Source organism: Gigantopelta aegis, chromosome 4, assembly GCF_016097555.1.
Source record: "Gigantopelta aegis isolate Gae_Host chromosome 4, Gae_host_genome, whole genome shotgun sequence".
NCBI classification, from domain to species: Eukaryota; Metazoa; Mollusca; class Gastropoda; order Neomphalida; family Peltospiridae; genus Gigantopelta; species Gigantopelta aegis.
Genome location: NC_054702.1, coordinates 12,257,980 through 12,272,138, shown reverse-complemented (window position 1 = coordinate 12,272,138; position 14,159 = coordinate 12,257,980). Strand labels below are relative to the sequence as shown.

The 14,159-nt window shown below is 34.4% G+C and overlaps 1 protein-coding gene across 1 annotated transcript in view; it reads right to left on the bottom strand.

Moving 5' to 3' along the window:
- The window catches only part of LOC121369682 (E3 ubiquitin-protein ligase rnf213-alpha-like), a 70,752-nt gene extending 57,041 nt beyond the window's left edge, over window positions 1-13,711 (bottom strand). The window contains exons 1-3 of the mRNA XM_041494733.1: window positions 13,697-13,711; window positions 12,258-12,356; window positions 10,391-10,507 (exon numbers count right to left, since the gene is read on the bottom strand). Coding sequence (XP_041350667.1) covers window positions 10,391-10,507; window positions 12,258-12,356; window positions 13,697-13,711 — 231 coding nt within the window. The remainder of the gene's footprint in view (window positions 1-10,390; window positions 10,508-12,257; window positions 12,357-13,696) is intronic.
- Between the last annotated feature and the right edge of the window lie 448 nt (window positions 13,712-14,159).

Below are 14,159 nucleotides of genomic sequence, written 5' to 3'. Positions count from 1 at the left end.
GCCAATGCATCACGACTGGTATATCAAAGGCGGTAGTACATATGTATGTCCCTTGTTGCATTAAAAAAATGTAGTGGGTTTCCTCTGATGACTACATGTCAAAATTACCAAATGTTTGACTTCCAATAGCCTATGATTAATGAATCAATGTGCTCTGGTGGTGTTGTTAAAGAAACCTAACTTCTTTTTTTTAATTGTAACATATTTGACACTATCTTAAAGTTTAAAATGTTTTATGTATGTTTGCTGGCTCAGTGGTGAGTGCATTTAAAAGCACAAATAAGAAGTAAATAAGTTTTGGAAGAGATTCCACTGCTAGTTTTCAATATGTAATAGAAGAGACTATTGCCGGGGTTGGGATGTAGCCCAGTGGTAAAGCGCTCGCTTGATGCGTGGTCGGTCTAGGATCGATTCCCGTCGGTGGGCCCATTGGGCTACTTTTCGTTCCAGCCAGTGCACCACAACTGGTATATCAAAGGCCATGGTATGTACTATTCCTTGCTACTAATGAAAAAATGTAGAGGGTTTCCTCTCTAGGACTGTGCCAAATGACAATATGTTTGACATCCAATAACCGATGATTAATAAATCAATGTGTTCTAGTGGTGCCATTAAACAAAACAAACAAACAAACTATTGTCTGTTGAAACAAATTAACCACACATAGCTTTTACACTAGTGGACCAAAAAATTGTCTTATTGTAGGATCTATACCATTTGTAAATATTAAACATAACCAATGATTTCGCATATTTTGGGCAATTCCTTTGTGATATTTAAATTCCAGGTTGTTAATTCAAGTTACATTACACTAAGGGTATATTTTTTTCTCCAATATTTAATAAGGAAAACAAAAACTTTTAAAATTTATCTTTATTGTGAAGTTCGGGCATTTTTGTTGTTGAATGGTACATGAATCTATACATTAACTGACTTTGTAGGTGCAATGTTTATGAGCCTATTTCATTTTACAATTATTGTTTTATTGTTGTGATTATTAATAGGCAGGCAAGAAAAAGTCCATGCAATAACTAGCAGCTCTGTTTAGTAAAGAGAAAGCAATTTCAACCCACTGAAGAAAATGTTTCTGTAAGGGCCTTCGTAATCTTTGTCCTTCAACAAAAAAAATGTATTTTCTCCCCTGGGTTGGAATTTTTTTTATCTACCAGTATATCTCACAATGGCAATAGATTCTACTAATCCACTCCCCGTTTGTGAAGCTTGTTAACTGTGGTGAAATGGAAACTGGACTCATTTCATTTCAACTTATTTTTGTGCTTATATCCAATTAAGGTTCAAGCATGCTGTCCTGGACACATACATCAGCTGTCTGGGCTGTCTGTCCAGGACAGTGGGTTAGTTGTTAGTTGGTTAGTTGTTAGTGAAAGAGAATGGGGTGTAGTGGTCTTACACCTACCCATTGAACCCTTAAGAACTCGCTCTGGGTTGGAGCTGGTACCGAGCTATGAACCCTGTACCTACCAGCCTGTAGTCCGATAGCTTAATCACTGTGCCACCAAGGCAGGTAACTGGACTCAATAGTTAATTGTATAAGTCTCTCATTACAACTTACTTTTCATGCTTTGCACCTAAGGAAATTATTGAGTGTGACTGAAACATTTCAGAAAACAATGTTTCTGTACAAAAATATGATCGATAAAAGCTAAAACTGATTTTACAAAGATTGGTTCTGAAGAAGAAGAAGAATTTTTTTACATATTCAACACATTTTAAATTATAATTATATGGCATCATACATATAGTTGAGGACAATACAGATGAGAGAGGAAACCAGCTGTTGACACGCCATGGGTTACTCTTTTTGTTAGCAGCAAGGGATCTTTTTATGCACCATCCCACAGATAGGATAACACATTTCATGGCCTTTGTTACACCAGTTGTGGCTGGAATGACAAAATAGCCCAATAGGCCCACTGACAAGGATCAATCCTAGACTGACCACATATCAGGCGAGTGTTTTACCACTAGGCTACACCCCAAAGATTGGTACCAGACCTTCCCGGATTCCACAGGAGACTCTTGGTATTTGATCAAGTTTCCCAATCAACTGCCTAGGAAAATGTTTCTCCCAGGAAATCAGGGGCTTTTTCTAAGCATTATAAAACATTCAAACTACTGTGGCTGTTTTTAACGAGTTTAGGCATAATAACACGTCTAACTTGTAAAACGCCACCACACTAAACTACATAATGCAACTATCACATGACATTGTATTCTTTTGATCTCCAATGACTGACAACTGCAAGTCTCGGAGAGCCACTGGCCATGCCAGAGACTGGGCTTGACATAGACATGCCTGAACCTCATTTGTTTGTTTGTTTGTTTGTTTGGTAGGTATTAACGTGCTTATATCCTCAGGGTTCAAACACGCTTGCTGTGGATTCAGCCTCTGGGGGGGGGGGGGGGTGAACCACTTTTGCAGAGCTCAAACTTAGGGGCCGTCCATAATTGTCAACATTTTCAAAAGTGTACAAAGCGTACGCTTTTGACCACCCCCTCCCCCCCCCCCCCCCATCCCCCCAGAAGTGTAGATCCCCAAAATGAAAAATGTTGATCGACATTTTTCATTTTCAAAAGAAGTGTATGCTGGCCCGTAACCCCCTGCCCCCCAGCGTACAGTTTGTACACTCGTGAAAATGTTGAAAATTATGGACGGCCCCTTAACAACTGAGACATAAATTGCCACAAGTCTGGAGCGTCACTGATGGCACAAAGGTACATTAGCTGGCAGTATATAATATTAGTACATTTGAAATACAGTAGAATCTCGATGGAAGGGTCAAATACACCACAATGCTCGAACCAAAAATAATGTCCCGAGTTACACATACATGTTGTTGACCAAATGGTTAGGTCGAACTACCCAATTGGTCAAACACTTTCTCAACCACAGACAGGGTACGAGCCAACGGGATTCAACTGTATGTCTACATACAGCAAAATAACCTTTCAGTCTTATTTATTTGCTGCAAAAGACAAATTCGAGCCCTGTTTTGGATATAGGCATGTTAATAAAGTACCCATAATCCATAACACATGTCAAAACTGTAATCACATGTCAAGGCAAGTCAAGTCAACAGAAATACCAATTAACTATATAAACACTAACTGTCTCTGATGGCTTTGCATGTTTATGAAGTAAAATGTTGCTAACATGAATACACTTCAAGGGATTAATTTTTGTGCACTTAATAAATGTTGTGTTGGAAATAAAATTACACATAGAAATGGGTATACAAGGGTTATTCAAGAAGTAGTGGCCGTAGCACCATAACTTTCTTTCTATATGTTGTACTGTGCTAAAAACATTTACAGAACGTCAATTAATGATAACTGAATTTAGTAACATTATATGACGTCATGACGTTATGTCATTAAAATATGACGTCACACTGCACGAGACCATGTCGGACGCTGCGGGTGGAATTTCAAGAGACGAACAAAGAACATTAAAAAAAAATGAACAACGGAGGGGTAAAACACCGTCCGACATCTTCAAAGCCCTGCATGAAGTATGTGGTGTAAGTATGCTACCATTTAGAACAATTAGCAGATGGACTGCGTTATTCAAGGCTGGAAGAGAATCAATAAAAGATGAACAAAAATCTGGTCGTCCAACTTCTGCAACAGATGAATAATACAGTTAAGGAACTTATAGACACAGATCGCAGACTCACATGTGAGGACATAGCTCATGACTTGGACATAAGTATTGGTTCAGTGCATATAATTCATTTATGAATGCGCAAGATAACGGCAAGGTGAGTACCCCACAACCTAACACAGGTTCAACGTGAGAACAGGGTCACTATTGCCAGAAAACTACTTCACAGGTATGAAATTCAGGACAATAACTTTATAGACAGTATAGTTGTAATTGATGACACATGGATTCGATCCTATGAACCCGAATTAAAACAGCAATCTATGGAATGGCATACTCCAAACTCACCTAAACCAGCAAAATTCTGGAGAAAACAGGGTCATCTGCGTATGTTAATGATCATTGCTTATGACACGGAAGGTGTATTATTGTCCTATCGTGTTCCAACGGGTGAAACAGTTAATGCAGCGTATTACAAAACATTTCTTGAACATTTGAAACGCGCACTTGTGAGAAACCGACCAAAGTTAATGGCAGCTGGACCCAAGATTCTTCATAATAACACCGCGTGCTACAAGGCCACACTTATGACGTCATTTCTGGAAGAACAGAACTGGGAAATGTTACCGTATCCACCATATTCCCCAGACATGAGCCCACCCTATTACGACTTGTTTGCAAAACTCAAAGAACCTCTCTGTGGCACCAGGTTTAGTGACATGGATACCCTACAGGTTGCCTAGCAACTGGTGTTTGTATTGATTCGAGTCGGTCATGGATCACAAGGGTGGTTATATTGAAGGAATGTAAAACCAAAATTAATGTTAAGTTAAACACATTTTTTTTTATTTACCAATGGTTACTACTTCTTGAATCACCCTCGTAATTCCAGTTTACTTCACACAATGTCAGTAATGAAGTTTTATTAATGATTTGTGTTTAAATAAATACCATACCACTGTCCCTCATTATAGTAAAATCTTTATGTTAATTTATAAGATTTAGATAAATCTGTTTTTAGGTACTTTTAACTATTTAAAGTGGCCTGTAAGTGTCATGCCATAAATGTTTAAACTTCTTGTTCGTGTTCTTAACATTTTTAGATAGAAATATTGTTTTTAAAAACATGTATTAAATCATAATAATATTTAAACTTTAAAATAAATAAATAAATAAAACAAATTAATGCCAAGGTCAAAGGTTGACAAGAATACATGACATTATCATAATTTATGTAGTGTTCATATAATTTAATAATTTTGAAAAACTTGTTATTGTCTTTCTACTTAACTTTACTAATTCATAACATTCAAATGCTTAAAATACATTTTGATTACTCTGATGCCTATTGTGCCCAAAGTAACCTAAGTTTGACATGATCAGGACTTGAATAATTCACAATTAATACCATCTACATTTAAATTGTTCAATTTGTACTTATTGTGGAAAATACCAATAAATACATATACCCACACATACCATATATCTTCACCTATATATATCAAATTGTTTTCATCAAAATATTACTTTTTAACTATAGGGGTCGACTTATAAGTGGTCAGAAAATAACACACAAAAATATTAGTTTTGGGGAAGGCATTGCAAGATTTTATGAGAACTTTTCAAGCACGCTTGTCGTGGGCATAACCTCTGAATTCATTAGTCCATGCCAGGGATGGAGGGGGGATTTCGAGCTATGGCTTTAAATTTCGTTTAGTATTGGCTAAATGATAGATAACACATTGTGCGTGTGTGTGTGTGTGTGTGTGTGTGTGTGTGTGTGTGTGTGTGTGTGTGTGTGTGTGTGTGTATATATATATATATATATATTTATATATATATAGATAGATAGATAGATAAATATATAAAGAGTTCAGGCGCAAAACGCGATATAAACCATTTTTTTTTTTTTTTTTTAGTTAAAGCAATTATTGTATGCCAGTAAGGGCTAATCGTAGGCCTGCTCATTTTTCGGAAAACGCGATTGATCCTTATGAAATTGTATTGGGTAAATCCAGATTTTTTTTTTATCAAAATGCGATATACATGTACGCCAATAAAAAAATCACTTTTACTGAAAATTAAAAAAATGGATATATCGCATTTTGCGCCTAAACTCTTCATATATATATAGTTGAACCTGTATATAACGGCCACTCAGGGACCAGGCAAAATGGCCATTATGGACAGGTGGCTGTTATATACAAGTAAAGAAAAATACATATAAAATAATATACTACTAAAAAATCTACTTCTAAACTGGAATGCATAAAATATTGACAGTCGTCACCAAAATATAAAATAGAAAGAAAAACTTTTTTTTTAACTACATAAAATTGTTATTCAAAGAAAATAAATTTAATGTTTTGTTGAAAGTCACTATATTAAAAACTTTTTTTAAAAAAGCCATTTATCATTGATTGCTTCCACTGCTTTCGGTTACCTATTAAATTAGTGCACAACATGCAAAAGGTTGCAGGTAAGAAATCATTATATACATTACAAAAGGGTCAGTTTGTCAATGTGTAATGGCTGAACAAACATCCTGGCATACTGTTGCAATTGTCTGACTAGCAGCAATCACACACCTTGGAATACATTATGTCAGTGTTGATAGGTCGAATATATGTGTAAGTTTAATGCAAGCCAATGACAAGTCGCCTTGCAAATTAAATGACCGACCATATATCATACCGATATAAGATGCAAATACTATTAATGATGCTTTGTTTCAACTTAGTCACACAATAACTTTATATTGTGACTGGGACAGGTCAGTACATGTATATATCTTGTGATTTTTATGGCAAATCCAATTGTCTATTTTAGACAAAAAATAGTTGTTGTTATACTTTTGTGGTCGTTATAGCAGGTTCATCCATTAATTTTGGTCACAAAATAGTGACCGCTGGCCACAATGAGCAGGTGGCTGTTATATGCAGGTAAAATAAAGAAGGAAATGCATTGGGTGGGATTTATGGTGGCCGTTATGGGCAGGTGACAGTTATATACAGTCTCAACTGTAGTGTAATATGTGTATGTTTCAAGTGTGGATTATTTTTCTAATGGATATATCATCCACAACTATTAAATTGTTCCCGGTGTACAATATTAAAAGACCACAAAGAAACAAAAATGGTGAAATATTAAGGTCTGTATTGGCAATTCATTGAAACATGTAAAATCACATGTATACACAACCAAAACAAGTATGTCAGTGAGAAAACGTTCACAAATCAAATCTGTTTGAAGCTGGTTTGCGAATGTCTAACATCACAGTCACTTCCAGTAACATGCCATATCTTCAGTTCCTGGTGTACCCGCCTCTCACATTGATGACATTCTGCACACGTCTTCTCATACTACTGACAAGTCATCTCACTGTCAACTGTGGGATCCTGTGTCAGTGTTCATTGACTCCTCACTGGCCAAGACATTTGCTCAATGGCATTCCTCTGTAAATGTTGGAGCACTGCCTGTGTTCTGTGTGGCCTGGCATTATTATCCATTATCATCCATGAATATGGGACATGTGGCAAGTGCATGGTTATCAAAATGTGGAATAACTTCGGTATCCAAAATGTCTGTTTGATAAATCTGTCCATTGAGGTTTCCACGCAAAAATACCAGGTCCAGTTTACAATCATAGGAACAACACCCCCACAACATGACGGACCCTCCACCAATGGGAACTGCCTCCTGGATATTGTGTTGGTCAAATGCAGTTCCTCTGAGTCTCCATATTCACGTTCTGCCATCAACTGCTTGCAACAGGAATCGACTTTTGTCGGACCAGTGAACTCTGCGCAATATTCTGAGGTTCCATGCCGCTCTGGCATTAAACCACAGAAGACAATCATGTTTGTATCTTGGAGTCAGCAGAGGTCTGGTGATAGGTCACTGTGACCTCATTCCAGCAGCATGGAGCCTTCTGACCATGCTGGTGGATATCCGGTTATATGCATGGTCTCCATAGTTCACAGAGGATGGTTGCGTTGGTGAAGGGTCTTTGTCTTGTAAGTTGAACTAAGGCACGATTTTCTCTATTACTTGTTTTCTTAGGTCAGCCTGACCTAGGCCGGTCCTTAACCTGACCTGTCGCTGCCTGTTTTCGTACCAATATGCTAACAACAGTGTGGTTGATATTAAGATTCGCACCAATCGTCCGGTATGACTGTCCCACATTTTTCATCCCTTTTTGCTACTGCTACCACCCAAATATTTGCAAGAAACAACAGTGGCAACAAACTGACTTTTTGTGATACTAGTGATTGCCTGCTTCATGACCCACGTAATATGCACGTGCAATTCTTGTACCAATATACACGTTGGCATTGCACGAGCTGAACAAGTACATGTCATCAAAAACATGTTTCATCCATAATGAAACATTACATAAATTGTTATTTCAATTTGAATCAGGTGGTGCTTAACTTTTGCTGAGATGTATATAAAAAAATAAATAGCAAAAGTCAAAACAAAACAAAACACAAAAAGAAAAGAAAAGCCTGCGCTACAACAGCTTGTTCTGAATGTGCACGTAAAACCCTATGACATGACATGACATAGCCCATTTAGTTTGAAATTTGTTGTGTAAACCTTTACTATGATAAATACTTCTTTCTGTTAGATATCTAGATTTCAGAATATGTTTAAAATGTTTCATATTTGGTAAGATATCTGTTACTTCACATTTATAGATAAAGAATTTGGCAAGTAATAGAAACAGATCACAAATTTCATCAGTTGTAATATTATTTTCTCCTAGTAGAATTAATTTGGCATCAAGAGATAAATATTGAATATGAGGACATTTATCAAGTAAGAATTGTAATAATAATAGTCCCAGAAAAGATGTAATATGGTTTCAGGAGTGCTTTTACAAAATATACAAAGATTAGTTTCAGCTTTGTTAATTTTTTGTAAAGAAATGTTAGTTGTAATAATTCTATGCAATAATCTGCATTGGAACCACCTTAACTTAGTATCTTGGATTGTCTTAAAAGGTTTGGAATATATTGTTGCCCAACCGATTTCAGAATTAAAAGAGTTCTTCCCATTTCGCTTCTGTCCTTATTTTGTTAACTCGAGTTATTAAAATATAGTAATAGGTTTTAGAGCCTTTTTTGACTGAAAATAGTTTTCTCATAACAATGGTATCATTCAGAAAGGAGAATGATTCAGGTTCAACAATCTTTAGTCGTCTAAGGTATTTTTTCATTGCTTGAACAATGCCATAATAAGTTATAAAGGACAATTCAGTATCAAAGTTATCTTGAATTTCTAACAATGAATGAATTTTTACCACCTGTTAAAAAAATCTTTAACCTGAGAATACCTTTTTGATGCCAATTTGAGTTATTAAAAGGCTTTTTATTGATACAAATATTAGAGTTATAAATTATCGGTTCTGTCAAAAATTCATCGAAAGTTGATGGCAAAATGTTATGTGCAAAAGCATTAAAGGCATTCAAACAATCTTTTCAAAATATGTTATTTACTTTGCCTGTCAAGACTTTTGGGTAGGAATTTCCAAAACAAGCTATTTTGTTAAAGTCTGGAACTGTCGATAAAAGTAGGTTCTTCCATTTACAATACTTTGTTACATCCAAAATCTTTCTCATCCATATAAGTTTAAGGGCTTTTACATACATATATATATCTACCATACCAAGACCACCTTCACTAACAGGATGACAAGCTATTGTTCTTTTGATTCTATCAGGTTTCTTATTCCAGAGGAATCTAAATAGAATATTGTTTAATTCTTTAAGAAAGTCTCCAGGCGGATTTGGAAGGGTCAAGAAAAAGTAATCTTTACATTGTTAATGGCTGATGCAATGAATGCCAACTTTCAGTTTCAGACTTGATATTATAGTGATCTGTTGATAAATAAAGTTGTTATCTATGCACAACACCATGATATACATAGAGAATAATACATGAGTGGCTGTTAGATAAGATTTATCTCACAAATTGTTTTAAAATGTATCCAACAAGCGAAGTTTGTGAGATAAATAGTATCTAATGGACACGAATGTATTATTCTATTTCTTACACATCGTCAAAAACAATGTCTAAAGCAAATTTTAACATCTTTTTCGACTCAAAGTTATTTACAGCCATTGCACTTACGTGTCACAAACACATGATTGTCTAATTAACTATACGTCAGTCTAATCGATTTCCATCGCGCTGGGTTTTTTTATTGAATGTATGGTCATCACCTAGGAGCAGCCAGTCGTATGTTTTGAAATTGTTAACACAAGTACAAGTGTTAACAAGTATGTGTAATCATAAATAACACATGGGTGTGTAAGAAAGTGCCATAAGGTACCAGTGAAATAGTCTTCACTATCTATTAAAGACATATTCCCATTTGATGTTACAGGTATATGTGCATTGATTAAAAATGGAATACCACTACCACTACTGCAGGCATGAAATTGAAAACAATGTTACACACTGTTACTGTTAGACTGCTAAATCTCACTGGTGGTAAAATATTGTGTTACATTTGTGTTAGGAGGTAAGACCTCTTAAATGAACTTTGAGCAAACTTGCATTTTTGTGTTATTTATAAGGTGACGAAGTTGGGGGTAGGCTTATTTACGGATGAGGGCCTACAACTGATTATAGGTAATTTTTATGGATCGACGTAGGCTTGAAGTTAGGAAGTCGACTTAAAGGCAAAGATATATGGTACCAAATAGCCTAGTATTGCCATTCACTAAAAAGGTGTTAAAATTTGCAAATAAACTTTACCATCATTGATTTTTCAAATGATTTAAATCCTGATGAGGTTAGTCTTTCTTTCAGTCCCTCTGATATACAAGATTCCATGCCTGTTGTGAGTACTTCAATACATCTGTAGGTTCCAAGCTGTAAAAAATGTATGATGATTAATTTACAAGCCATATATATATATATATATATATATATTATATATACACACACACACACACCACAATATGCCATCTTATACAAAAATATATTTTTTATATATTTACTAATTTGGCTTATTTTGTGTCACTAATAATTGCATCCATAAGATGTTCATCACAATGCATGTTAAAAAACAAAAATTCAATTAAAAAAATTCAATAATTTTGTTTTATTTAATTTTTTAACTATTCAAGTGTTAAATTTTTACTTTTAGCCAAAAAGCAATTTTAATACAGGATTTTCAGTATTTTTTAATAAAATTGAAAAAGCCTTTACTGCATCAAAATGAAAATATACATAATGTATCATCTTCTGATACTTGATTACAACTTGGCAAAAAAAGTCTGTCTTGTTTTAACTTTATTTTATACTGTTATATGGTATACATATTACAATATCACCTTCAATTCATTAAGTAAACTAAAAGATAAACTGTTATCATGATCAAAATAATATCTCCACACTAATACATATGTAGTATCATTTTAAAGATTTTCAGAAAAAATGCAAAAATTGTCAGTAAAAATGAATATATAAATTATTTTTCTATGTTGCAATGGTGCAAAGTGATATATTTTCATTTTAACTTGATTTCTGTGTTTTTACAATTAGGGCCTACATTAGAGAGAATAATTTTCCACAATCATGGAAAAATGGATGGAATCACAGAATTTCCCATTTTTACAGATTGTTTTTTGTTTGTACTATTTCTTTTTAACATACAATTTTTATTCCATGCTTAAACACAGGTATATAAACATTTATTTTATTTTGGCATGTATTTATTATTATTTAACAAAAGATTTGCAACATAATTTTGGTATGCCGACACTGGTGTTACCGTACATACTAAAGAACCTGCAAAGAACTGAAGTTTTAATGTAAGTTACACTTGCTTGCTGTAGATATAAAAAATAATATATGAACATGTGCCATTATTCTCCTACTAATAACTATTATTGGATTTTCTTAAAGTTTAAAATGCTATACTTTTATTCTTTATTACTACCGGTAACTGTTTAAAAAGCTCAAGTACGGTAATTTTACAAGTTTTTGATCAGTTACCAGTTATTTTGTTTTGATAAAATTAATTAGATTAAGTACTAAATTTTTATTTCTTTTTACGTAACAACAAATGTAAGAAACTTAGCATTTTAAAGTCAATAATGGTTGTTCAATTTACCAAGAGGTTATCAAGTCAAACAAATATAACAACATTTCCAAGCAAATGGTAGTTCATTCCTATTTCTACCAGGTAAACAAGATACATGTACAAGTGTAAATATAATGACAAAACTGATTTGAATGAATAGCAAAAATAAATTGGATATTAGTATTTACCATCATGTATCAGTGAGTCTGTGAAAGTAATTTATTGGAAATGTAAAACAGATAAATTTAAAGTAAATCATTTGTAATAACCAGTACCAAACACTGTGCTTTTTTAAATGTTTTTTCTTTCTTTGTACAACTTTGTGAGAGAAAAAAACAATGCTCTATACAAAACTGACAAATGTTGGAATTATAATTTATTGGGACTTTATGTTTTAAGGACAAGTCATTCATGTTTTGAGTACACTGTTTGAGAGAAATATTGTGTTAAACTATTTTTTTCTCTAAATATTCTTTAAACACAGAGTAATCAGAAAGCAGGATATTCTAATTTTACTTATACATTTACACTTACTGAGGATATTTCTTTTTCAAAAGTTCCTAACAGCCTCTCTTGCCATTGTTGTTTCAGTTCACTTGATTGTATTTCAGAATTTATCACACTGTTCCAAATCTACAATGAAACAAAAAATATTATATCAAATGTCAAAACATTATGTATATGAAAATGGATCTATAAGTAATTTATTAATAGTATCTATCACCGTTGTGAGGTATAGATAAGGCAATTCCAACCCTAGGGACAAAAACATTTTGTCTTGAGGGTTGGAATTGCCTTATCTATACCTCACAACAGTGATTGATTTTTTTTCTTGCCCATTTAATTACAGTAACAAAACATTAATTTTGAAAGTTACGGTTTGTTTATTGTAGAATGATTCGTATACATTTCACCTGCAAACACATTTAATTATACGCGGAAAAATATAGTCCACCTTATGCAACGACATAAAAATAAAATATGAAACAACTTACCAATATATATAAAGTTGAAAATATTAATTTCTTTAATTATTTTTAAAAGAATGATACAACGTGAAATGGCAAACAGAATTTTCAAAACCAAGAGTTATGATGTCAATCGTCGTAAAATATGAGTTATGACATCACACGTATGTAGAAATCATCTAGCACTCGGGTCAGACAGAGAGCTACATGTATCAGCTGAGATAATTTGCTTATGCAGGGCATAAAATTTGGCACATATAATTTTGTTGTTCATCTGTCGGTTATACATAACCAATATCAACACAAATGACAGATCGTTTGTCCAAAAGCTGTAATCATTCGTTAGAAAAAAAATTCTAAATAAATTATCACTGTTTTTGGAAAAAAATAAGGCTACATTGCCGGTGTGAGAAAAACACTGCAAAACCAACATCAACATAAACAACGGATCATTCATGCAAAATCTGTAATCATTCATTAGAAAATCCAAACAAACGTGTGTTGGCTAATAGCATCAATATTTTGAAAAACTGTGGTCAGTGGGAAATCCCTGACCTATATGTACGTCTTGTTACCGGCCTCGGTGGTGTCGTGGTAGGCCATCAGTCTACAGGCTGGTAGGTACTGGGTTCGGATCCCAGTCGAGGCATGGGATTTTTAATCCAGATACCGACTCCAAACCCTGAGTGAGTGCTCCGCAAGGCTCAGTGGGTAGGTGTAAACCACTTGCACCGACCAGTGATCCATAACTGGTTCAACAAAGGCCATGGTTTGTGCTATCCTGCCTGTGGGAAGTGCAAATAAAAGATCCCTTGCTGCTAATCGGAAGAGTAGCCCATATAGTGGCGACAGCAGGTTTCCTCTCAAAATCTGTGTAGTCCTTAACCATATGTTTGACGCCATATAACCATAAATAAAATGTGTTGAGTGCGTCGTTAAATAAAACATTTCTTTCTTTTTTATATGTACGTCATATATGTATGTCCTTGATGGTAATGTTCTAACCAGCTTTTTCTCCATCGTTCAATGTGTCCAGCTATTTCTTTCACAACCACCATCTATTTTTGTTGTAAAATGCTACCTGCGTTAGCACACCACCGACATACTTACAATTTACGCAATTTTGCTGAAATTCTCAAAGTCCTGACATTATGATATTCGGAGTTTGAAACAGGTCACAGAACCTTTTTGTGTAGTTTCTTAGAAGATTATATTATATACCGATGCAATTTAATGACACCGATATGTTTTAAAACTTATATACTGGTGTCATGAAAATCTCTCTAACCGCTATTTCAAGTCAATTGGAACAAGACTATACCTACTGCTAGTGTCGGACAAAATGACCGCTAATATTAACTTTGTGACTGTCAAAGCATGCACATACATAGCCTCATCTGGCTCATGCGAAAGTACCTGTGCAGCTACCGTTAGATTCATTTAGTTTAGTTTTGCTGGTCACAAGTGT